Source organism: Bactrocera dorsalis, chromosome 5, assembly GCF_023373825.1.
Source record: "Bactrocera dorsalis isolate Fly_Bdor chromosome 5, ASM2337382v1, whole genome shotgun sequence".
In the NCBI taxonomy this organism is placed as follows: Eukaryota; Metazoa; Arthropoda; class Insecta; order Diptera; family Tephritidae; genus Bactrocera; species Bactrocera dorsalis.
Genome location: NC_064307.1, coordinates 37,938,691 through 37,966,610, shown reverse-complemented (window position 1 = coordinate 37,966,610; position 27,920 = coordinate 37,938,691). Strand labels below are relative to the sequence as shown.

Genomic DNA, 27,920 nt, shown 5'->3' with positions numbered 1-27,920 from the left:
ATATGGTCGGACGAAAGCATGCCCGTCGACTGGAATTTAAGTGTGGGATAAATCTCCTAAACATCGCATATAAGGTTCAATCGAGGATTACATATATGTACACATGTATGTATGTAAAAGAGTAAAGCCCACAACAAGCCAGTCAACAAGCTGATTGGACCTTATGAGTGTGACTTTAGGCTCGGAAAATCAACAACTGACCAGATATTCACCATGCGCCAAATCTTGGAAAAGACCCGTGAAAGGAGAATCGACACTCACCACCTCTTCGTCGATTTCGAAGCTGCTTTTGACAGCACGAAAAGGAGCTCCCTTTACTTATGTCGGTATGTCTGACTTTGGTATCCCCGCAAAATTAATACGGCTTTGTAAACTGGGAAGGACCTCTCCTAGCTGCTCCATACCTATTGAGGTTTCAGACAAGGCGACTCCCTATCGTGAACTAAATAAAGAAGTTACTATCTACTATAAGAGTGTACAGCTGCTGGCGTACGCCGATGACAAGTTTGGACAAAGAAGCAAATAAGATGGGTCTGATGTACCAGGGCAAGACGAAATATCTCCTGTCATCAAACAAACAGTCGTAGCAACAGCGGCTTGATTCCCACGTCCTTGTTGACACTCTTAACTTCGAAGTCATAGAAAATTCCGCCTATCTTGGAACCAGCAGGCTAACAGGTGTTAGTTTCCAACTCTGAAAGTTTTCGACATAGTATTCGCTTGGGGAGACCTTCCCTCCGTTGGAAAGACCATCTACGCAAATAAAGAATAAGAAGAGGTTGACCTGCCATATTCTTACCGTTCTTTTGAGATTTCTCTTCAGTAAAGTTTGCCTTTTCATCATGGAAAGATATACGATCTAAGTCGTCGAAATTATTAAAATTTACTACCAAAATTCGGAGTCAATGACCTCAACTTTAAGAGCGCTTCGTCCAATTTATGGTCGTCATAATCGCCCTGTCAGATCAACAATTAAGAAGACCCAAATCAGTCCATCACACGTCGTTCTCAAGCGTTGGGCATATCTGTGACGTCGATGTGGCGAATTTTGCGAAAAGATCGTGACCTAAATTCTAACAAGATCAAATTGACACAAGAACTGAAACCGCTTGACAATCAGAACCGTCGCATGCCTCGTATGTTCTTGAATTGGGCTGAGCAACAACTTAAAAATGATTCGGATTTTCATCGAAAAATCATTTTCAGTGATGAGGCTCATTTCTGGCTGAATAGCTTCGTCAGTAAGCAAAATATGCGGCGGCGTCATTGGGCCGTACTTCTTCCGTGATGACCAAGACCGAAGACTGTGAAGGGGAATCGCTACAGCGTAATGATAACTGAATATTTTTGGCCCGAATTAGAGGATGCGGACTTGTACAGTATGTGCTTCCAACAGAATGACACCTCAAGCCATTCAGCGAATGTCCCAATCGTTTTATTAAAAACCAAGTTTGGTGAACGTTTTATCTCACGAAATGGCCCAATCAATTGGCTGTCTCGGTCGTGGGGTTTAATGCCGATAGACTATTTCCTGTGAGACTACATCAAGTCTATGATCTATGCCAACAAGCCAGCGACGATTGATGAACTTCGTACGAATATCGAACGTGATATTGCAGCAATATCGGCTGGTTTATGCTTGAAAATCGTCGAAAATAGGGTTCAGCGTCTGAACTTCTGCAAGCGTGCCCGTGGTGACCAAGCAATAGAATTTCAGTTCCATACAAATCTATTTTCATAGATATCCCAAACCATAGCGCTTTTATTAAGAAACTCGTTAGTCAGAAAAAGATTGCAAAATCCAAATAACCAATTTGTTACAGCACCAAATCCAAATTCGAAAATAAATACCTTTCACAGCAGTCATTTAGTATATCTCAACTTTTCTTTATGTCATAGTACCTCCTCTCCATCGCTGGAGTTGCAAAACTTCTGCACGGCGTTGCAATGCTTTGGTTTAATTCGTTTCGCCTGCATTATGTTGCACGTGCAACCAGCATTCTTACCAGCGTTCTCACTTTATTGTAAAATGTTGCCGCAATTGTACTTGGCTGTAAGCAGTTTGTAAGTTTGTTCGACACTACATTGCTGCTCGTTAGGCGCAGTGTTGTGGTTGCTTTTATTTTTGTCTTGGGCTCTGACATAGCCAGCATGTGTAACATTTAAAGCTCGTGCCAAATCGATGACCCACTTTTTGGGCGTGACTCACTCACTAGCTGAGGCAAGCATGACAATGTTCTTTCAACGGGCCCTGTGCTATAAATAAATGCAGTTATGCCTATGCATACATGTATAAATGCATATGTACTATATATGTATGTTGGGTACATATACATATATACACGTACACAAATCCATACAAGTACACTAACACATCTATGTATTCATGTGTTGCTTTTGCTTGCGCCTATTTGCCAAGTGCACTCGCAACCGTCACTGCATTTTCTTGTTGCAAAGAGCTATTAAAAATATGTACAAGGCATAAAAACAACAACAACAACCAGCAGCAAGAAACGTGTGTAGAAAAACATTGTTTCATAATTCAGTGCAGTTAATTGAAGTTAAAGCGTAGGCGCATGCTCCAAGTTCTTGGCGTAGCGTGGTCCCCTTTCTAAGTACTTTCACACACACACACACACACTTTTTTCTACACTCAAGTGTATGTTTATATGTTTAAGTGCAAAAATGTGCCTATATTTACTTTTCAGTGAAGCACCCATCTCCATTTGAAATGGCGTGAGCCCTGCAGTGCACAAATCCTTCGGGCTGAGTACCTTTAACAGTTTTTCGTATGTGAGTTTGCGCCTACAGTAGCGAGTGGTAAATACGCAATCAAGAGTAATTTTCCCGTTCTTGTGCTTTCAAGACCGTAGGGAGTCTATTCGGCGCCACCCGCAACAACTCTGACTGATGTATAGTATGGAACGATTTTTCGCTTTTTACGTCGAGATCTTAAGTTCGAAGTGTACAAGAGACATCGCTTAGTTCTATGGGCTCTTAAAAAGTTCCAAGAAGATCCGACGTATTCAAGTCAAATTTTGTTTAAAGATAAGATCCATATCTGGCTCAACGAGTATGTCAAAAACGTATCCGACCGAATAACGATCGTTATCGCGCCATAATAACCGACTATTCAATGCCTGAATTAAAAGCTCGTGATCTCGCGACAATTGTTTTCAACAAGACGTCCCAGTTCGCACCAATCAATTGATTTATTGAGAGAACACTTCGGTGAGCAGATAATTTCAAGTTTTAGGCCGGTCGATTAGCCACCAAGATCGTGTGATATTACACCGTTAGACTTTTTCCTGAGGCAATATGTACTTGTAAGGTCTAAAGTCTATGCGGACAATCCCGCTTCGATTCCGACGTTGGAGCAAAACACCACGCGGCCAGTTACAAGCCGAAATGCTCGAACCAGCGCTAGAAAATTTGGATTCAACGGATGAGATATAGCCGCGGCCAACATTTGAAAGAGATAAGCTTCAAAAAATAAATGCGAAAGAATGTTGTTTCGAATGATAATAAACATTCCCCATTTAATTTGAAGTTTCTGTGTTTTTTCTTAAAAAAAAAAAGTAGGAAACCTCGAAATGGACCACTCTATATTTGATCATTTGTATGGCAGCTATGCTATAGTGACCCGATATCGAAGGTTACTAGAAATGAGTAACTTTTCAATTTGTCGTTGTCTTGCAATAATTGCAGCGTTGCATTTTTATTGCTTTCAACTGTATCTAAAAGTTTGATTGCAAACACACCTTCTTCGACAAGAAGAGTAGTTAAGGCCAAAATTTCAAACATGAACATAAACAAGATTAAATTGTTGTGAAAGCGTTACTATTATCCACTTTTTATCGTTAATTACAAAACAACATAAAATTGCAGCACAGAAGGTCGTGAAATTTTGCACAGTTATTCGTTTATTCCTGGAGAAGGTCCTAACGGCACATTTTTTTCATTAGATGAAATAAATTACAACTCAAAAATTAGAAATTCAATCTCTGTTAGAAAAAGTATCCAATTTTACGTCTTTTTGACATGGGTATACATTGTTATTAGGAAGAGACTATCTCCGAATTTCAATAACAGACATCACAGATTGATTATGTTCGGTAAAAAATCAACCATACGCACTGGAGTCTTGTACATATAATGTCCGATATCTATCTATCCATATCTTTGTTTCAATTTACAAACAAATTTGGCAGGTTTTTCATGTCATCTTCTCCTCATTATTTCGCTTATGACATTACGTGCCACAATCATATGCTCTTTCAATCATATCTCATTCTTTCATATAAGTATTTCAATCATTGACCTTAGTACTTTCATTCAGAATCAAACGGGTCTTTTAATTAAATTAACTTAATAACAACACACCTTAAAACTCGTTTGATTAAATGTAAATATTCATCACTATTAATTTTATGTCTGTATCCAAATCGGAGTTACTTATAAATTCAGCTAATTTGTAAGTCATGACCTATTTTTTTCAGATTACCTACATATATTAATGGGAAAGGTTAATACTAACTAAGTTTTATTAGAATATGCTAAGGAAAAATATACGAAGAGAGCTTACGAAATACTTACAAGCAAGGAAGGGCTAAGTTCGAATGTAACCGATGGTTTTATACACTCGCAGTCAGCAAGAATCAAAGCCGAGGAAATACTTTCAGTTCTTTATATTAACATTCTCGTGAAAAATTTGACCACAAGCACTAGGTCCACATTTTCAGTATCTGGGCATTTTGATAATTTTTAGATTTCCGAAAAAAAGCGTTAAAGGCACTGCTAGGCACCTGAGATATAATATTTCTCGCAAATGTGGGCGATGTCACAACAATTGTTCAAGTTTGATTCCGGATCCTATAGAGTCCAGTGCTTGATTGGATTCATTGTACCGAAATAAAATATATATTATTGGGAGGTATAGCATTTTATGGGAGTGGCAATGGTCCGATTCCGTCCATCTCTAATATCAATATCTCAAAACAGTTCCATTAAATTTTGTGTTCGGAATTAAATCTCTGGTGCCGAATCGAATAAAGGAATTGGTGCTTGAGAATTGACGATTAATAGTCAGAGACTTTACTAGCATCGTTGGAATATCGCAAGGATTGGTGAAAACCATTTTGAAAGATCATTTGGGCCTAACAAAAGTAAAAGTAGTATTGCTTCCAAAATCACTGAATTTTTGCGAAAAATAGCGTCGCTTTAACGTCTATGAAGCAATGCTTTTCGATTACCATGATGTCATGAAACGTAGTATTTTACTGGTGAAAAGTCTTGGATCAATGCTTACGATCCGGAAACAGACGATCAGTCGGCCAAATATAGCGGCAAAAGTGATCCGAAGATGAAAATTAAGTTGAACAGGGCAAAAATCAACGTTATGTTGACGGTTTTCTTCGATTATCGAGATGTGGGAACTCCGAATTAATTCCGACCGGTCAAACTGTCACCAAGGAATACTATTTGAGTGTTATGCGACGTTTGCGCGAACTATTCATATAACGACGCCGGAATTATGAGCCGACAACTTTTGGTTTTTACACTACGATAAAGCACCGTCGCATACTGCATTGATTCTTCGGAGTTTCGGAAACCGTTTTGAGTCAATTGAATACATTAAACTTGATTCGCAACGCAAATTATTTGCTCATAGTAGTATACTAAGCTTCATCAAGATATGATATATAAATTTTACTCAGGACTCGACTTAAATCATCTGTTTGACGGAAGGACAGATAGTCACCCGGATTTCAGCTCCTTTCGCCAATCTGGTCATTTATATATGCATATATAACCTTATATCTATCTCGATTAGTTCTAATTGATATAAACAACCGTTAGAGAAAGAAAAGTATAACACTCTTGAGCAACATGTACCGGGAGTATAAAAACAAGGCATGGAAGAATGGAAAATAGCAGAATGAAGGTAAATCTGGTCATGGAAGAGAGGATAAATTTAAACGTTAAAATATATAAAAATGTCTTATATGCATATAAATACCTAACATATTATAAGTATTACCACACCTACATATGTTTATACACATGCTTGTAAAAGTATACATGTATGTACATCCGTTAATGCATTTATAATAGAAATGTATGTAAAAAATTGTATAATTAATAATAATTGTTACAATTTCCAATGAGTTAGATAATTATTTTGCACATGTCATATTTTTCCATCTTTTTTGTAAAGCAAAGTGCAAAAATAGAAAATTACGAGAAACTAATTTCTGATGACAATTTTATATGACAGTAAACAAAATAGGAAAAAGTTAAAAAAAATTATGGCAATAAAAGCGACCACAGCAGCTATTCATGTGGGCACAATAATCACAGCAACGAAAGCAAAAAGAGTTAACAATCGAAAATGAAAATGATCTCACCGTGTTGAACGTCGTCGTTTCCACATGATTGGTGTTGGGACCGCGGCGCTCAGCAGATGCTCGCCGGGCGCAAAGATCGCCGATGAACTGAACGAAAGGAGGAGAAGCTCAAATAAATTTATACATATGTACATACATATATGCAAATGTATACGTATCAAATTGTCTTATATACATAGTTATCATTTATTTTTATATATAACTAGAGGACCCGCCTACGCCATCTATCGGTCAAACATTCCAAAATTAACAATTGATTAAAAATGAAAAAATAATTTAAAAAACATTTTCCAGTGGACCAAATTGTAAATCTAAACGATTCTCGAATCTCCTTGAACATACACACAAAATTTCATCAAAATCGGTCCATCCGTTTAGGAGCAGTTCAAATGCAAACACACGGTCAGAAGATTTATATATATAAAGATAAATAATATTTCTTAAGCAATATGGCTTATGCGAAAATAATTAGATATGTAATATAAATTTATTTCCACTTATTTATTTTAACGAAGCGTTATGTTGCAAACCGTCAAAAGTCCTCATAGAAGCTGTCAGTTAGTAATTAGTTGTCAAATCATGAAAACTGGCAAATCGAACAAGCAACTGACGTACATTTAAATATGAAACGATTGAATAATTGTTATTTTCATGTGATATTCTCAAGGCTCAAGAATTCTTTCAAGACAAGGGGTCCAATGGAAATTATTTATTACAAAAAATCACCTAGTTTAAGAATCTTGAAGTTTTATTTGACAATGAACTCTTCTACTAGTCACTGAAAATAGATTTTTCTATCGACTATTCGATAACTAAATTCCGAACTCGTTCGTGCGGCCTGAAAATTATAATTTAACTCTAAACCACATTATCTAAGTTAATATTTACAGACTTACATATCAAAATAGAACATAATTTTATACAGAAGTTAACGGGTGATCCAAGTCGAGGTAGTTTTTTGAATAGCCTATTTTTGACAGAATACGCGTGAGTCGTGAAAAGATGTAATTTTATTTTTGATCAACATAATCGGCCTACTGAGCGTAACATTCGCAAAACCATCATCCATCTTGAGACCCAGCTTTCATTATTGGATAAAATGCGACTGAATAGATCACGTCCAGCATGCAATGAAGAAAATATAGCAACTGTAGCACCGATCATACACAAAGACCGTGGAGAGTCGATTTGGGGCGAAGAGCAACCTGAAGAAGAGCAAGAGCCATTTCAAACAGTAAAACAACAGTTTGGTGTGATTTGTGGGCCAGTGGAATCATCGGTCAATTTTTCTTCAAAAATGATGGCGGTGAGAACGTAACTGTCAATGGCGACCCTTATCGCGCTATGATAACCGATTATTTGATGCTTGCAACTGAAGCTCGTGATCTCGGCGACATTTGATTTCAACAAGACGGCGCCACTTCCCACACATAGCATCAATCAATGGATTTATCCATTATTATGGAGACAACATTTCATTGAGCTGATAATTTCACGTTTTGGGCCGGTCGATTGGCCATCAAGATCATGTGATATCACACCGTTAGCTTTTTTCCTGTGGGGATATATAAGTTCTAAATTCCCATGCGAACTATCCCGCTTCGATTGAAGCCTTGGAACAAAACATCACTCGTATCATTCGCTAGTTATCAGTCGAAATGCTCGACGAATCATCGAAAATTGAACTCATGGGATGGACCATCTGAGACGTATGCGCGGCCAATATTTGAAAGAGATAATCTTCAAGAAATAAAGGCCAAATAATATTCTTTCGAATAATAATAAACATTCCCCATTAAATTTGAAGTTTCTGTGTTTTTTCTTCAAAAATAATAAGGAACCTCGAAATGGATAACCCTTTATAATGCTTAGTTACGATGCGAAAAAGAGAAAACCTAAGAAATGTGAACGATCATCATAATTCCTGCCCTCTAATGCTTTGTGTTCTCTAATGTACTCTACAGATTCGTTTTCATCAAACAAAATAAAACTAAGAAAACAACAACACGCGCGAATTACTTTTTGATGTGAATGAACAAAAATAAAAGAACTGCAAGTTCAAGCATCATCAATTTACGTCACATACACACAACAAATCATTAATGGCAATAATAATTCATTATTGACGGAGATGACAAAGAAATCAGTAAAAAAAAGTTAGCTTCGATCGAACCGAAAGTATAATACCCTTCACAAATATAAAAACAATTAATTGATTTTGATTTTGATCAAGTTCGGTCAGTTTGTATGACAGCCATATATTGAGCGGCCCGAACTGAACAATTTTTCCGAATATTGTGCCGTTACCTTGGATACTGATCTCTGCCAAATTTCTGGAAGATATATCGTCAAACAAAAGTGTTTTCCATACAAGCACTTGATTCTGATCGATTAATTTGTATGACTGATATATGTTATAGTAAGCCGATCTGAACAATTTCTTCGGAGATTACATTGTTGCCTTAGAAAATAACCTGTGCCAACTTTTGTGAAGATACATTGTCAAATGTGAAAGTTTTCCATACAAGAACTTGATTCCGATCGATTAATTTGTATGACAGCTATACGCTATACTGGTCCGATATCGGCTGTTCCGACAAATTAGCCGCTTATTGGGGAGAAAAAAACGTGTGCAAAATTTCAGATCGATGTCTCAAAAACTGAGGGAAGAGTTCGCGTATATCAAACGGACAGACAGGTGAACAGGGCTAATCGACTCAGCTTCTCACGCTGATCATTTACACTACATATGTACATACTTGTATATACTTCATAGGGTCTTCAACGTTTCCTTTCATGTATTAAACTTCGTGGCAAACTTAATATGCCCTGTTCAGGGTATAAAGACAACTTTACAGCGAAAGCGGCTACGCTCTGCGAAATGACGATATGTTTACTTTGAATTTTTTCACCTGATTAGATTTCATTTCCAGCACAACACTTAAGACGGCATTTGTATTATAGAAAAAATAGCAAAAATTAGCAATAAAAATGTGAATTAAATTAACAGTCGATAGTTGTTTTTGTTGCACACCAAATTGGAAACCCCCGCAATTTTACTCCACACAACAACAAGCGCTGGACGGCAAGCAAACAGCAAAGAATTCCGGATCACAAAGCATTTAGCGAATCATGATTTTTGCTCGTGTTAAATTCAAGCACAAAAAACAAAAAGCGCATAGACTCAAGTCTAGCAACAACAAAACTCCGAGACGAGTTAATGGTACTCTCAACCAGCTGAGCCAGTCAAACTAGTCTCACAATTTCTGTTCCCCTCAAGTATATGTAGCTATGTATATGTATAAATTTTCAAAAGAGCATCACAATGAATTTCTTAGTAAATCTAGTCCTAGTTCTAGTACTAAACCAGAACAACAATTAATGCTCTAACACCATAAACACACAAAAGCATATTTTCTTCCAGCGAAATTGGTGTCATTCAGTAACACAGTTTGAGCTTTAGACTTTGTATTACATAACTAGGTTAGATAAAATTATAAGAAGGTTCAGTAAACAGAAAACAATAACAATATCTTAAAAAATATCAACTTCGGTGTCTTTTGCTATGATTCGCAAGTTTTTACAATCGAATTTCGAAATTTTTAATTAGTTTGGGAATTCTGTACAATCTTTTGTAAAATAGTTCTTTGTATGCTCCTAAAAAGGTATATTAAATTTCCCACTAGCACCCAGAAAGAATCATCAGAGAAACTTCGGAAACCCTATAAAATATATATAGGATCCTGCTAAGGGAACGTGCATCTGGTCGTTCAGATATCCTTACAAACTTTGACTGCATACCGGATCATCTGGATCATGGACTCGCCATACCGAACTCTGGCGGCTCCTTCTCTGCCCATATACCGACGAGGGAGATGTGGGTGGGAAGAAGCCGTTGGAGGAGGGGGCAGCAAGCTTCAAGGATGGGTCAAAGCTTGGGGGGGGGGAAGGTTGGTGGGGGGTCTACTGTCGGGAGCTCTCCATCAACTCCTGTTTCAGACTTCCCGACTACTGTAGTGTATTCCAGGCTGAGGTCGCAGCCATCAAGGTAGCAGCTGATTTGCTGCTACGGAGTACATCCACCTTCAGAGAAGTGACTATTCACTCAGATAGTAGAGCGGCTATATTAGCCTTGGACTCATTCGCAGTGCGTTCAGGGTTGGTCGAAGAATGTCTAGCGTCGTTATCTCTAGCAGCTGGAGTTTTTGTGATTAGACTGGTGTGGGTACCGGGCCATAGCGGAATTGCAGGCAATTGCAAAGCTGATGAGTTAGCAAGGAAAGGTACCCTAGAATCATTACCGGTAGAATGGGAACGGATCGGTGCTCCTGTTTCTTCTTGTGGTCTACTACTAGATAGCTGGACCACGCGGATGCTCGTCCAACGCTGGGCCAGCACCGGCACCTGTACGGTTGCAAAAGCCTTCTGGCCCAGGATAGATCGTCGAAGATCCAATGATCTCTTAGCCCTCAATAAGGCTAACCTCTCATTGTTAGTGGGTCTTTTAACAGGCCACTGTCCTATTGGCCTACATGCGTTAAGAATGGATGCCGACTGCAGAAACTGTTTAGAAGAAGATGCGGTAGAAACAAGCCAGCACTTCCTACTTGACTGTCCCGCTTTTGGGAGGTCAAGACTCAGACACTTGGGGACGCTTACCTTTGGACACCCCACCGAACTGGCGGGTGTTGAAGTTAAGCGTCTGTGTAACTATGTATTGGCTACAAAGCGTTTCGCCAATCTGTAAGTCCGAACACGGAAGTTCCTTTTCAATGGCATCACCAAAGACTAATTGTTAGTCTACGTGGGATCTTTGATCAGCCATCTTACCTAACCTAACCTAACCTGCTAAGGGGTTTATCCAGTGGGGTTGCTTTAGCCATAGTCATCTGTCTGTAAGTCTATATATATGCGAACAAACTCCTCGGTTTTTCAGGTATCGGCCGGAAATTTTGCAGACCTCTCCAAGAAGTTGCTTCTTTAACGGAACTACGGATATTGAACAGCTATATTTGAAGCTGACAAACAAACTGACCGCTCCAACGCAAGTCTTTGTATGGAAATCTTTATTATTCGAGAAGATATACTCACGAAATTCGGTACGTATTAGTAAACAAGACTGCAGTATAGTTTCCGAATAAATTGTTTATGTAAGACCACTATCACATATAGCGGCTATACAAACTGACCTACCAAAATAAAGTTCTTGCAAAGAAACTTTTTTACTTGTGAAAGATATTATGGGTCGGTGCAGCGGAAGTTAACGTTTTCTCTTATTTTAATTTATTATAGTCCTAACAATCGGTCAATTGATATCGTATCAATATACTTTTTCAATAGTTTAAGGAAGTAGGAATCGGAAGTTCAATACTATTTACTTTGTTAACCTACGTGGTTGCGATACACAAGCTCTTCAGTTTAACATATTCTTAGATGACAGATTAGCTCCATTTGAAAATCTTTGCGCTGAATCATTGCTATTTTTGCTTGCTCTACTCAAGGCAACTTCGATTTACCATCTGGTACTAATCTGAGAAAGTTAAGCATATGCATAAAACTAATACATATGTACATATATGTATATATTATATATAGGTTCCATACAACTCAGCTAAACTTGAAGTGAGATTTAACCGATAATGAGCATCAACATAGACAGAGAATCGAACAAAAAGGGAATCACGAAGATTTGTGTGAATCTACGTGAATTTACCTTTTTATTTTTACTTGCTATCAGACCGAAATAAAAGATGTCAATAATGTTAACACGAAACTATAAATACAGTCTGTCAAGTAAGAGCGTGGTCGACTTTACCGACAGTTAATGAAAGATTTCGCTTTAATTTCTTCGCGAGCCGATAGAGGGAAACTTTGTCCTTGATGCATTGTCAACAAATGTTCAGTTGTTGTTGATTTTTTGTAGGAGAATCACGTTAAACGCCATGAATACTAAGTACGCTTCACGCTACGAAGCTGTGTTCCTTTGCATCCACCCGAAAGGTTCCAAAATTTCGCAATCAGCGGCTGCTAAATACATATATGAGAAAGTCGAAGGCATTTGTACAGAAGTGATAACAGCGATAAATAGTGGCTAAAAATGTCGATGATTTACCAGAACGTGGTTCGATAGGAAAAGTGAACAAAAAAGAGGAAAAAAGAATAGTGAATCTGTTTTCGCGGAATCCTGCTTTAACACTGCGGCAAGGACAAGCAAAATTAATGGCAAAAGGTTTATATTATATATCTTACAAAACTATCCGAACCCTTCTTCATACTCATGATCTGAAATGGCGCAACACAATGAAGAAGCCTCTGTTGACTGAAAAACTTGTGACAAAGCGACTCGCTTGGGCGCTTAAGAATATTGATAGAGATTTTGAAAATGTCATTTTTACTGATAAATGTTCTATATAGACACGTTCTGTTCTCACGCGAGCCTGGTCGACTTCCACCAATAGGCTTGTTCGGCGGATCGTAAACAACTCGGCACTTTGTACCTCTTTACTGACAACCTAAATGCCGAGAAAATGATAAAAATCAACAAAAAGGCTTTACTGTTATCTGCCAAACGATGGTTCATCAGAAAATATGAAGATTGGATTCTTCAGGAGGACAACGATGGAACATAAAAAGGATAGTTTACATGAAATTAAAAAAAAAATATATAAAATATAAAATTAAAAGAAACATTTGTTATTTTATTATTTTTTAACTTATGTTGTGATACCAGATGGAGCTCAGTTTTTAGGTTCATGAAGAGTAGTTATTCTTTCACATGCCTGCACTTAACACGAATTTTAACAGATTCTGTGGCCTCGCTATCGATACCTCTTCCAGTGTAGCACACCGTAGAGACCCCAGATGCTTAACACATTGAGTGCCATGGCTACACGTTTTCGTGCGACAGGCATTGTCTGGCCTTAGGTATTGTCATGTGTTTTTGGTTGACGCTACAGGGTTTTTTAAATGTATTTCTAGTAGCCTAATGTTTGCCCTAAATTTTGGTCCGAATTTCATAGAGATATCTTCATTTTTGCGGTTTTTATAATAAAAACTCGGAGGTTCTTTTTAATTTTGAAAATTTATTGGAATTCATTCGATATTTCGGAAAAAAAAGTATAAAAAAGATATTGGAAAATTAAAATTAGGATATGATAACTCCAATTACATGGATTTTTTACATTAATTTTTTAGATGTGTATATTTTGGAAAGCAATCAATGCACAATTGGGGAGTGTTGGGGCATTGCGGACAGTACGAAGTTGTTGTTTTGATATTCTTTCTTGCTTCCTTTCGACTAAATTTTCTTTTTGCTTCAGCGTAGCATAAAACACAAGCACGTCGGATGGTTTTATTATTTTCATCTACTCTTTTTGTGATAATATGATTTGATTGCGATATAGGCTGCGGGGATGTGAGATCTATGTATAGTAGGCCCGTATATTAATGTTTCTATTCGTAGCTGCTTTATACACAGTAAAGGTATTTACCACGGAAAGTCCAAGTAAAAGTTCAATTCCCAGCTTTCGGTACCATTTTAACCCTTTGCGAAGGGTATTTTCGTATGAAGCCATTTGGTCGGAAAGATCAATGCCTGATTTCCCCTCATTATATTCTACCACAGCCAGTGGCTTTTCTGTTGCTCCTCTTTTACGTCTCGCTCCTTGACTAGTTGAAGGCTCCGCAGGATTATGTGCTCCATCTGTTATGGATACCATTATCGGGGCATGTAAATGTAAAGGAAAATGCGTAAAACGAAAAAAAAAATAAGAAATAGCAAAAAAATTGCGTCGCACATTTTCGTATGACATCGATTTTTACGATTGCAATTCCGTCGTGCAGTGCCATGTCGTAAGGAAACGTGCGACAAAAAAAAACCGTTATAAAATCCAAAATAAACCACAAAATCATCCGGGATTGGCGCAGAACCGAATATTTTCTACTTTTACACCAGCTTATAGCAAAAAATGTGCTTGGCACCCGGGGAAGGTTTTCGTCAAAACCCCTTTGGCACTCAATGTGTTAAAGCGTAGTCTTGCCAATGCGCGAGAAGTGCATAAGAGATGTTCTGTTGTTTCCCTAGTGCTTTGCTCTAGACATTTCGTACAGTCATTACTACTACGAGTATCAACCTCCTTCTGCGGGCATTTGTCGCCACCAGACAGTAACCAGTTAGTATTCCGATCATGTTCCCACAGTCTCTTCTATTGAGTGCCAATAGGAATTTTGTGTACTTCCGACCGTTTTGCAGTCGAAATCGTTGTACAGACAATGCATTGGTTTCGCAATTTTGATCACGTTTTCGGGTGTTAGCCGCACAACATTCTTAGAAATCTTGTCCTCTTTTCTATTGATCTCAATGCTTTGTGATCTGGCACCCAGTAAAGTGAAGTTGTTTGCTTCTGGCAATACTATTCACTGTCCTGCTTCCCAAAACACTACTGGCCGATATGCGATACGAGGTTACTGCCTAAATTGCTGCTTGGCTGTGTACAAAGATGTTGATTTTGTCTCCATTATAGGTCAGCTCCGCGGCTTTTGCAAATGCAAAGACCTTAAACTTAAAAGGCCGCCTTATACCTAACTCTGGACAGTATATCCCCGCACCAACTCCATCCTCCATTTGCGATCCAATGTTCAAACAAAATCTCAATGAAAATGAGACAGCGTGTTTTACTGACAACTAAAATCGGGTAAAAACTCGCAATGGGCTCCATATAACTAACAAGTCTTATGTATATACCTGAAGATACTTCCCTGACTTTAATCCTTGCAAGCTGCAATAGTATGGAATGTTCGGTTATACCCAAACTTAGCTCTTCCTTACTTGTTCTTATAATTATCAAATTTGGCAACCCTACCATACTTACTAACACCAGCGTAGTGGTCAAGCTTAAACTCGCTTTAACTTTGCATTTGTTGCCTTGTAGGTAGTAAGTTTAAGTTAATTGTTTAATTTTATAGCGGCGCTTCGATGTTGTTTTTGCTTTAGCAATAACAATCGTTATTGCCATTGTTTAATTGTGCGCGTTGTTCGCACTTAACGTAGACTTTAAACTATGTCTCTAGTGTCATTGTATCCAATTGTAAGTAATCGTTCGGGTCTTTCTTGAGTGCCCGAGTATGCTCGCGTCGCACATTTGGACAGGTTTTACAATATGTACTACTGCAACCTGACCTGCTTTGCTTCTGGCTGAGAATTTCGGCTGAAGAGCATTCACACTGCGGCTGAATGCATAGGTGTGTGTGTGTGTGGCTGAAGAAAACTAATCGCGCGAATGGTAAGTGGCAAGTGAACAACCGGCGGTGCAAACAATCAGCCGACAGCTGATGGCAACGACGCCCCGCCGACAAAGCAAGAAGTCACCAACCTATGGTACAAAACCACGCGAAATCACAAATTCAAATGTAAAATCATGCTTGTTTTTGCATTAATTAACACGTTTCCATTGGTAAAAAAAAAACAACAAAATAATAAAAATAAGGAAAACAAGAAAATGTTGTTGTGTTGAACAGTCTCACAACATTTTTACTGCGGGAAATTGCTACACCTTCGGAGAATTTTCTCTTCACACTTTCGAAATGTACGACCCAGAAATTTGTCTCTCCACAAGTACGCAGATAATTCAATCATAAGTGTTTTTGGCTTCATATTAAGTCAATTGCGAGTTTTACAATTATTTTTTACGCAATTTATTAAATTAGCGAATTCCGGCAGTGTGCTTACATACCTTATAAACAACGCAATGAGTAAGCGGGGTTTAGAGACATAATTGTAAATAATTGTTCAATTCTTTAAAAACTGCTCTCTTACGGGATTAGATCAGCTGACTTAGCCAAAATTTAAAAGTATAAAACAGTCAAGTCCATATCACCGGAATGGAGCCTGATTAGTATATGGCCAAAGATTGTCATCTAACATTGTCGAGAATTATTTAAGGACTTTTTTTTACCGCTGTAAACTCAATAATTTCACAAAATAACAAATTAATAGTCCCTCTTGACTCCCCACAAATTGCACTTGATCAGCAAGCTTCTCCATAATCGTATTAGATTTCTTCGTTACCTCGAAAAATTATGAAAGTTATCATGCCCGCCCATCTGTATATACACAAACCAATATTTGCGGTATCATCCTGAAATTTCGCACACGTCCTTTTATCCCCAAGAAACTGTACAGTTGTCGAAATAAGCGATATCGGACGAATGTAGCATTAGCTGGAATGCAAACTGAACAATCGCTATCGAATTCTTGTATGGAAAACATTTTTTTGACAAGATATGTTCTGATATGGACTATTGTCCTAGGCAACGGTAGGATCTCACTTCAACAGCTTTTGTGGTACTTACTGCTTTTATAAAAACTTATTATAAAGACCTTCAAAAATCGACAAAGCGCTTTGAGCTGATTACACATTTTTTGAGGTGCCAATGACAGTTTCGGCTACTTCTTCTGATTCGTCGAGATGTTTTAGCTTTATTCTTGCAAGGGCTGGACAATGGAGCAGAAAGTGTCTGGAAGTTGCGCCCGATTGCATTTGTAGCCATAACATTGAAGGTCCAGTCAGAGCTTCTACGATTGCTGCAAAATAGACTTTACTAAGGGCAAGCAGTTCAGTAGATTTAGTAGAAGGGAAGGACCTCGCAGTCAGCCACTTCTACCTGAAAAAAACAGTACAGTAGTTGGATAACGTAAAGGTAAGATTAAGTATAGATCTTTCAGGTGGATGTGGATCCAATTTTTTCTCCCATCTTTAACCCATCCGTGAAAAAGCTCTCTGCGTTTCTTCTCTAAAATTTCTCCCAGTTCACATAACCTTCGTGAGCATATGAGCGGAGAAACAGCATCCAGGATTAGTAGTAAAGATGGTCGAGAATGCATTGAATGCGAACCACGTTCAGAACGGCCATCAAAACCAACTTATGATCAACAATTTAATAAAATAAAGGAATTGGTCAGAGTCAGAGATCTAACTGGTATAGTTGGAATATCGGAAGGATCAGTGAAAACCATTTTGAAAGATCATTCAGCCTAAGAATAGTGAAAGCACGAATCATTCAATTTCTTCGAAAAACAAGAGCGTTAACGTCTGTCAAACAATTTCCGACTATCAGTAAGTTATGAACCGTATTATTACTGGCGCTCGGGGGAAACCGTTTTGAGTCAATTGAAGACATTAAACGTGAATCGCATTGAAGGCTATTCCGCAAATACACTTTAACAACTGGTTTGAGGATTGGATAAAATGTTGGTACAAGTGTATTGGAACCAAGTAAGATTATTTTGTGGGGACGACATAGATTCCGAAGAATAAATTAAGAATTTTAAAATTATGAACAAAGTCTTACTATCTTTTGCTCGTAGTAGTATGTTTCTATTTACATTTAATAAAATAAAAAATTGTTACATAAATATTTATACGTTGTAGCCACTACTAAATTAAGTCATGCTCGTCTTGATTTCACTTTTCTCAAATTTTCATCGCACTTCGCCCACTCAGTAGTATAATACTATACGCGCAAAAGGCATGTAACTACGCCTCATTTACAACTGCCTCAATATTCAAGGGCTGATCTCATCTCATTTCATTTCTGAGGCAAAGATCACCTTTTAGGCAGAAAACCACTTAATTACCATTTCCATGAACCTCAAGGTGACACAGAAAAACAAAACAAAAAAAACGCAAAGTAATTTCATTTTCAGTATACTCATTATTATTGAATTATTGAGCAATTTTCATTCGTTTTTGCATGCAAGTACATATATGTATACACATATGTACAGTTATGGATGCATGTGAGTGTATAAAAATGGGAATTTAGTTAAAATAAGTGCCGCTTAATTATACGCGGTCGTTAATTTTTCATTTTTATATATACAATAATATTAATATTTTAAATTGGGATTTCGGAATTTTGTGTTGTTGTTTTTTGTATTTAATTACTTGGTGCTACAACACAATCGTTTTGAATTCGAAATGTGCGCTTTTGATTTTCAGTCCATTTTTGTTCAAGTATTAAGTAATTATTTGAAGCAGATGTTAATCAGTCATAACAAGCGACAGTTATGTTTGTTATATTAATCATTTAGCAGTTTTTTTAGTGAATTTCGTTGTCGAAACCGATTTACACGGAGCCGTCCGCACGAGAAATGACTATTTCCGGTTTGCTGCAGCAATTTCTTATGGTAAATTGGCAAAAATATATATATCTGCTAATAATATTTGGAAAAAATCGTAGAACACAACGACTCCCGCGCACGCACACCACCATTAGCCAGGCACAGAACCCCAGCTTGCCCACGCAGTACAAAAACCAGCTAAACCACCATTGATCCGCTCAACGCCATGGTATTTTGATCGGCGATCGTGAACGCCTCTGTGTTGGCACAAGTACACGCTGGTGCTGTTGTTGTTGTTGCTGTTGCTGCTGCGCTCGGTAGTTGGTACCGCCACCAGTTGCGCGCAGCACTTGCGGTTGTTGCAGTCGACTCGCAGGCGTTGCATAGCTGCTGGCGCCGCCGAAACCGCCGATAGTTGAATGAACCGGCGTGCGACCCATCGAAAATGTAGTTGTCGAAATGTTTTTACCGTTGTTGTTACTATTGACGGTGTGCATGGCCGCGTCGCCAAAGTAAGTGTGCTTTGGCTGTTGCAGCTTCCGTTGATCCACGGCGGACTTTGTTGTCAATGCTGGCGTGTTTTTCAGCAGCTCATAGCTGTTGAGCGTCGTCGTTTGTAAGGGTGTGGCAAGTGAATGGCGTGTACCAGGCGTATTGAGACGCTTCTGTAAGGTGGGCGAACCGCCAGCTCCACCCAGTTGTATGCGCGTTGATAGACGGCTGCGGCTCACTGGTGACCGCTGCGTCTGATTTGGTGTGGGCGCCGCTTTAGCATTGGCCTCATTGCGTATTTGCACCAATGTTTGGTAACGGCCAGTCGTTGTTGTGGTTGCGCCGCTTTTGGCGGCCGTTGGATAGCGTACCGGCGTGACGGTGATCGGCTTACCCCAGTTATGCAGCGGCGACTTATCACGCCCGACCACTTTATTCGGCTTCATTGGCTGTACAGCGTTGGCAGTGACCGCCGCGTTACTGCGCGCCGTTGTACTGTGATAATTTTCCTGCATATGGTGCGGGGAGAGCATGGGTTTCGCCACGCCCACCGGCACCATACGTGAGGGCATATTCGGCGCTATTGAATTCTTAATTTCAATGCGTATTGAAGGCTCCGCCGGCGTTGTTATGCCCTTGTGACGTTCTGTACTACTTTTGGTCGCATCGAATGTCGGTCGTTCCATGCGGAAAGTCTCATTACGTTTAACCGGCGAACGACTGTTGTTGCGTGGCGTATGCTCCTTGCTATCACGTACTGGTGAACGCGAATTGGGGCGGTAATTCTCATTCTCGAAAACAAGAAAGTCGGGACGATTCTCTTTGGATTCACAGCGCGCAAGCGTTTCGCATTTGGGCGGTTCAACCTCCACAAACCAGGCGGGATTATGTGGTGGGTTGTGTTGATTCAGCAGAAATTTTTCACGAAACGACTTACGAAAACTGTTGAGCGTCACTGTCTTATATTTATCCGCCGCCGACTCCTGCTCAGCCGTAAGTTCCTCATCTTCGTGCAAGTCAGGCTTGGTCTGTGTTTTCAGCTGTGACAATTGTTCCTTTAACTGTGTTGGTATTTTGCCCTTGCGATAGGTGGATGAGTCAAAAGGCTGATTGTGTACGCTGGAGTTGGAGCTGTGCGATGAGTGCATGGAGCCACTACTACTGCCCTGTTGCATTTCTTTTAAACTCGAGTGTTGTTCGTATAGGAAATTAAACGGATCCGACTGTGAATCATAATCCAATGTATGAGTCGAAGTCGGACCATCGGCTTTCCATTTGTAGTAAGTGTTGGTGGCATTATCACTCGGGTGATGCTCCAAGGAATCGACTTTTTCCGGTGTTGGCGTCTTCTTGCGTTTGGTAAAAGTGGCAAATTTACTTAGAACTTTCGATTTTTTCGACTTTTTCTCCAGCGTTGAGCTATTCGATGAGTTCTGTTTGCTTTCCTTATCCTCCTGGTCGGAGTTTAGTATGAAGGTATCGCTACGATTGAGCAGTGAATCAGTGCGCGAATCAACCGATTCACGACGCGCCGAATATGAGCCAAGTGTATGCGTCGTTGTGTTGCTAATCACGCTGCCGGGGCGTGAGTTCGTATTCACAGGTGTGGTGTCGCGAGACGTACTCTTACTACGCGTTTTCGCGCGGAAGTTTCGAAAGAACGACATTCGCAAGCGCGTTTAACGTACTTGGCGAGAATCGAATCGAAGCGCGGTGACGTCGCGTAATATCTAATAAACAAGCAGACGACAGTTCGACTATTACTTAACAGTTTTCGGTGCACAATTTCTTTAACGTTAATTATAGCAATTGTCGGTAATTTATCGCAATTTGAGCCGCGCGCAACCGTAAACGGCTACTGCTTCTAGTCTGAATGCTGTCACGAAACTGAATGCTTGTGGTTGTGGATGTGATGTTTTGAACTTCGTTACCGTTGATTTTCTGTTTTATCGTCGATTTTTTCTTTGTCACCGATTCGTTGCACTTTTCCAGCGCCTCTCAGCGGTTGCGGTAACAAGTTCCGTTGAGCGTTGCGCTGCTTCGACTCCCCTCGTATTAATAAGCAAATTTCAATCGTGCGTTGTTACACGTTCAAACACCGTTCCGGTCTTAACACGTCCACTGCGCCCAAGCAACTGAGCCACCAAGTCTCGACGTACTGGCAAACTTGGCAATAATTGTTTTGTATTTCGTAGCTAATGCTGAAACGTGTTTGCTGCGAGAGTGGCGAACCGAAATCCGTCAGCGCAAAATCGAAGCAAAAAAACTCGTACTCCAATCGTTGGCTGCACCGCCTGATGGCGTTGTTGTTGCGCTGGCTGCTGCTAAATATTATTTATTGGTAGCTCTGTTGTTGTTGCTTTGTGATCTGTAGTTCAGTAGTCATTCGTGATCGGTTGCGCGGTTGTGTTGGTGTGTCGTTACTCACCGCCGTTATCGTCAACCGCGTTCGCTGTCTAAGCCACAATGCCGGCGCCGGTTCAGACAATTTTGACCATTTTCGTGGCGCGAACCTAATGATGACGTTGAAACGGCGGTAATGTTGTTGTATTCAAATGTGTTTTTTAAGTTTTTGCGTTGCGATTTTTGTTGCTGCTGGCTTCGTAGAGACTATATTAGCTGCTGCGGAGGCGTATGATAGTCGTCGAAGTCGTGGTCTCGCGGGAGTAATTCGAGTTACGATTTTTTCACTTAGTTATTGTTCAGTTTTTATACATGCTTCTTTTTATTTGTAGGTTTCGATTATTTTTTTCACGAAAACAGCTCATTTCGTGAGTAGTTTTTGAATATTTTTTTGACATCGACAACATTGCATGCTTTACTTGGGAGCTCGTTCAGTTGCTCAGTAAAGGGAGTGAGCGCAACTAACTACGTTTGCACGTATGTACATATGTAGCACACACAACACGGTATATTTTAACTCCAGCTTTTCCATAATTGAAAATATTGTTTGAGAAAATTTTGGAATAGATCGGGTGATGAATTCGGTACTAAAAAAAGGTGAGTGGTGATGGAGGATGGAGGATGGAGACATCTGAACAAGTACTCGGAAGTGAGGAAAGTTCTTTGGGCGCCATTTACTCGGGAGTGGCCAGAAACGACTTGTTTACATATGACTCAAGCAGTTCACGACTTCCGGTCTTTGACCAAGTATCTTCTGGGTAGCCAGAAACCATACATGAAGAGGAGAAAACAGCCACGGATCCTCCTTTTGATGACGACCCCTGCAAACGTGGACGAAAACATTTTAAGAAGAATTTTAATTATGATTTAGAACAACTTGAAATATTCGGACTTTCCAACTTTTCCCAAGAACGCATTCAGCTTCGGAATAAACGAGCACATAGTCGTGTAAATCCGATTTCGAGTGAAGGACAAGAAATATAAAAACATAAAATATTTTTGGCAGAATGATTGGAATTACAGATAAGCGCTACTACAGAAACATATAAAGTGTCAAAGCTTTACTCCACACCGGAGAATATCCGACGGCGCTCGAAAACACAGCTGATTAAGTCAATACCAGACATTTTTCAGTACCAATTGCCAATTTGGTAGGGTTCGAGGTCCATCTAAAACCTCTGAAACGAACTAAAAGGGCTCTAGCTCCACGTGGTGCCAGAGTTAAGATTCACGTAACGCGCAAATATATCAAACGACTTTAAGTGTTCAGCATTTCGACTAGTGAAGATCTAAGCGTCCGTCAGTTCAGCTTATCCTTATAACCACATGTAAGAACGAACACTCAATCGTCTAAACCAGCCACACATAAACATTCCGACTCATCAGATAGTTATCTCTGATGCAAAAATATATCCATGCTCAGTAAGCAATAAGTCTGAAGTCTGACATACGATTAACAAATGTGAAGTCCTGGATGTACTCGTAAGTTCCGTTACCGCTTTTGTCCCAACGATCTTGCTGCCTGCTCCTACAACTCCCTTTCCTCACCATCATCGAAAGTCCAGTCATTCGGCAGCAATAACAAACTCAAGCCCTTTCTTAATCCTTAGCTTCACAATAACATACAAGACTGTAATTTTATACAAACCATTAAAGAATAAATACTTATCTGTGTTTTAAAAAGTGGGCGTGCCCAGGTCCCATAACTTTTTTCAATAGCCTTTTTTGACAGATCACGCGTGAGTGGTGTCAAGCTGTCATGTTATTTTTGTTCAGTATTGTTTGGCATTTCATGGTAGAAAGACTTACGCCTAAATAACGTTTACAGACCATTCAACTTTATTATGGGCATTCACGTTCTGTAAAGAACGTCTCTGTTATGGTCAACTTAATTTACTGAGCATGCTATTCGCAACACCGTCAGCCATCTTGAGATCCAGTATTCATTAATGGATAATATTTCACGGAATAGATAATGTCCAGCTCGCAGTAAAGAAAAAAACAGTCCTAGCTGAGAGTGTACACGAAGACTGTGGAGAGTCGATTCGGCGCCGTTCGCGGCAACTCGGACTGACGTTTGGAACGACTTGGCGCGAGATCTTAAATTGAAAACGTAGAAAATACAACCTGTGCAAGAACTGAAGCTGCTCGACATTCCAAACCGACATCTATTCGCTCTATGGTCTCTTGAAAAGTACCAAGATGATCCGACGTTTTCGAACCATATTTTGTTCAGTGATGAAGCTCATTTCTGGATCAATGAGTATGTAAACAAACGAAATTTCCACATTTCAAACTAAGAGTAACCTGAAGAGATTCAAGAGCTGCCATTTCAACCAGAAAATCAACGGTTTGGTTTGATTTAAGGGTCGGTGAAATCATCGCCATATATAACTTCAAAAATTATGGCGGTGAGAATGTAGCCGATAAATGGCGATCGTTATCGCGCCATGACAACCGATTATTGATGCCTGAAACTGAAGCTCGTGATCTCGGCGACATTTGGTTTCAACAAGACGGCGCCACGTCCCACACATCAGATCAATCAATGGATTTATTGAGAGAAAACTTCGGTGAGCAGATAATTTCACGTTTGGGGCCGGTCGATTGAGCACCAAAGTCGTGTGATATCACAAAGGGTGACGTTTTGCTGTGGGAGCATGTAAAGTCAAAGTCTATGCGGACAATTCTGCTTCGATTCAAGATTCTTGGAGCAAAATATCACCTGTCATTTACCTCATTTGCCAGTTACCAGTCGAAATGCTTGAACGAGTCATCGTAAATTGGACTGAATGGATGGACCATCTGAGATGTAGGCGTCAACAACATTTGAAAGAGATAATCTTCAAAAAATAAATGTCAAAGAATGTTCTTTCGAATGATAAAGAAAAACATTCCCCATTAAATTTGAAGTTTCTGTGTTTTTTTTAAAAAAAAAAGCTCACCCTGGATCACCTTTTATTATGTGAAAATAAAAAATAAACGTCACAACATCCACCGCATAGTTGGAAGGAGCATAAGTAGTGATGCATATCTGCCTATTAAGTATTAAAACCATTGCAGGTCTCAAGATTCCTTAATCAAGCTTAGTACTTTAGTATTCATACACATTTGTTTTGCCTAATATTAGAACTGCATTCATGAGCATACACACATGTGGTACACATGCTGATTACTAAATAAGTACATACACATATATATCTCAATTCGAGTAACGCTTCAGCATTTTCAATAACTCGATGGCCATCAACGTCATTAGCTTTAGACCAGCTTCAACAATTTTTACCATTTTTAGTAGCCGGACTGATCGGCATTGCGCTTGCGCTTGGGCATAGAGCACATATTATTGGCGGTCACCTAAGCACTATGAAGTCGGTCTAACGAACACCTTTATTAGCGAGACAACATTCCCGTGCGGTGCGTGTGTCTGTGCGGCTTTACTCTAATTTCAGTACTTTTTTGTGCACTTACATATATTTAAACGTGTGCGTATGTATGTATTTGTGCACAATAAGGCAGTTTGAATTATATAATTTTATTTTATTTCTTTTGGCATTTATTTTTTTATTTTTATTTCCTCTTTACACCTAAATTTTATTTGCACCCACTCTTTTATGTCTATGTGTGTTTATATGTGATAAATACTGTAACTATTTTTCTTACCACCTTTTGTGTTTTACGCTATGCTGCGTTCGCCTGAAGTGTTAACTATTGTTTATTTATGCTAAATACTTCCGCAAATGCACGCAACAGACTAATCGTCAGCGCCCCAAAACACGGCTGCATCGATGTCAAACACACACTTCACATGTACTACTACACACACACATGCATACACATGCTTATATCTTATAATTGCACATAAGTGGGTATCTCCAGTTGTTCGGTAACGCAATTAAAAGCACCTCATTCTAGTTTCTAAATTCGTTTCGAATTTGTTTGGAATTAAAAGCGTTAAATCGAGTTCTTTACTGTAGTGGTGATATGTGCATATGTATGTACATTGAGACAAAAAAGTACCCGGAAAACGTAAATAAAAAGCAAAATCTTTAATTATTCATACAAAAAATCCCCACCAGACTTAATAAACTTAAGCCAACGATTTTTCCAGTCTTCCAAACACTTTTCTCTTCTACGGAACACTATTCTTCTACAATACCGGCCGTTTTCGACAAATGTTCTCACGCAAATGCCTCAATGTAGCCAAATATAACTCCTTATTGACCGTGTGTTTTTTCGGAACAACTTCATGCTGCATCAAACTACGAGACAATGAGTAACACCTTGATTTTTTAGTGGCTTTGGTGTGCGGTTTTTTGGTTTCGGATCGTTTTTTCCCCTCCATTTCGATAGTTGTTGACTTGTTTGCTTGTCAAACTCATGAATCCATATCTCATCGGCAATTAAAATGCTCTCCATGAACGGTGGACCGGAATTCGCACGATCAAGCATGTCCAAAGAGACCTATTTACAGCACTCTTTTTGAAAAAAAGATTCAGCTTAATCGAGACGAGTCGAGCAAGAGCTAGTTTCATACCCAAAATATCCACCAAAGTCAATCGAACAGACTCGCGAAAAATGTCGAGCTCTCTTGGCATCTACCTAACACTTGCCTGATGATTTTCAAGCACCATATCCTTCACTTTTTTTAATCAGTTGAAGAGTCGAAGGTCGTTCAGACAGACTAACGGATCTGGCTTAAGGGGTTACATGGGTTTCCTCGGGCAAAAACGGCCTTTTTTCAATAATTTTTTTTTACATATAAAAAATAAAATATTTTAATGAATTTTTTTTTATTTAAAAGACTCATATTTAGTAAACATTTTGTAAAATTTTCAAAAACAAAATATCAAAATGGCAGTCATTACGACGCCATTTCCGGCAGTCCCTCGGAAAAAAGATGCATCTGCGTTGTCAGCAGAACTTCTTTCAGGATCATCAGAAATAAAAATAAAAAATACATGTTTTAGTAAAGACAATAAACTGGGTATTGGACGAAGGAAAAAGAAAAAAAATGAAAATTGGATTTTTAGCAGACGTTTTATAAAAAAATGCAAATTTCGATGAAAATTTCTCGACATTTTTTTTTTAGTTGTAATTAAAAAAAAGAAAATCCTTCGTTCAAGATCTTGTAAACGATATCTCGAAGACCTGTGTAAAATTTCATTAAGATCGGTTGAGTAGTTCGCGAGAAATCTTGACAACCGACTTTGAAAACACAGTTTCGAGAAAAACGCGCTTAAAAACGGCGCACTTAGCCTAGATTGCCCCGAGCGCATAAGTTCTCAGGGTTGTATCTCCGAAAGTATTGATCAGATCAACTTGAAAATTTAGGACAATATTCTAGAAATGTTATAGAATTTAATAAGATAAAAATTTTTTTTTCGATTTTTTTTAACTGTGGAACCCATGTAACCCCTCAACTGACCCAGCGCATAATGGTGATCATTTACCCATATTTTTTTATAGGATATTCGACATTTTTTTCTAAGTATTGCAAACTTCTTGGCAAACTTAATATAACCTCTTTAGAGTGTAATAAGATTACGAATATATCACATGGAAGGCGCCTTTTAAATGTCTGAATTTGAAAATATTCAGCTACAGAACTAAACTCATCAGCTGAGATAGAACAATATTGTTTTTAATGCTAAAAATCAGATCTGATGTACCAAATTTGCTGGATTGAGGGTTGAAATAAGATGATCTGAATACAGATCTGAATTAAGAAGGTACAATCTTCTATAAGAGTGCCTGCTGGCTGATTGATTGGATAAGGATGCGAGGCAACTCACTGTTGACAACGTCCGGTGTGTTTATCGTGGGTACCTGCTGACGACAGCCTTACCACGCGGCGCTCAAAAGCACAGCGGATCAAATCAATGCGTTGTTCAGCGCCCTGAGAATGCTAAGCATTTTCAGTACCAATTGGCAGTGTGGATTAGACACACTAATCACCTTGGCCGGGTTCGAGGCCCATCTTAAACCTCTGCCGTACTTTGGGTCCGACACCCGGACTCACTGTTGACAGTCTTAACTTCGAAGTCGTAGATAATTTTGTCTATCGTGGAACCAGCATTAACATCAACAACTATGACAGCCTCAAAATCCAACGCAGAATAACTCTTGCCGACAGGTAGTAAGTACTTCGGTCTGAGTAGGCAATTGAAAAGTAAAGTCCTCTCTCGACGAACAAAGATCAAACTTTATAAGTCACTGTAGATGACAACAGCTGATGAGTGGGTGTTGCGATTTTTCAAGAGAGAGTAAACTCAGCTATAACCGCGTAAACGTTGTCTTTACCAATAAAGAATAAGACGATATTTCTGAACCTCAATATGTTAACCTACACCAAAACTAAACGCTTAGGAGTCTACTTGATCGAGAATGAAAATCTTGTTTGATATAGGAATTAGCTACCTCAGTTTAATAGCCAAGTTCCAACCATACATTAAGATTTATTTTCTTTTCAGAGTTTATGACTTTATAAAGTTCTG

General features: G+C 39.0%; 2 protein-coding genes across 2 annotated transcripts in view; both read right to left on the bottom strand.

Annotated features, from left to right (window-relative positions):
- The window catches only part of LOC105233722 (four and a half LIM domains protein 2), a 248,612-nt gene that overhangs the window by 169,902 nt on the left and 50,790 nt on the right, over window positions 1-27,920 (bottom strand). The gene's annotated exons all lie outside the window — the stretch shown is intronic.
- LOC105233716 (uncharacterized) lies at window positions 18,100-21,801 on the bottom strand. Its single transcript, XM_011215868.4, has one exon. It carries the CDS (start codon window positions 20,685-20,687, stop codon window positions 18,747-18,749), a length of 1,941 nt encoding a protein of 646 aa, XP_011214170.3. The 5' UTR covers window positions 20,688-21,801; the 3' UTR covers window positions 18,100-18,746.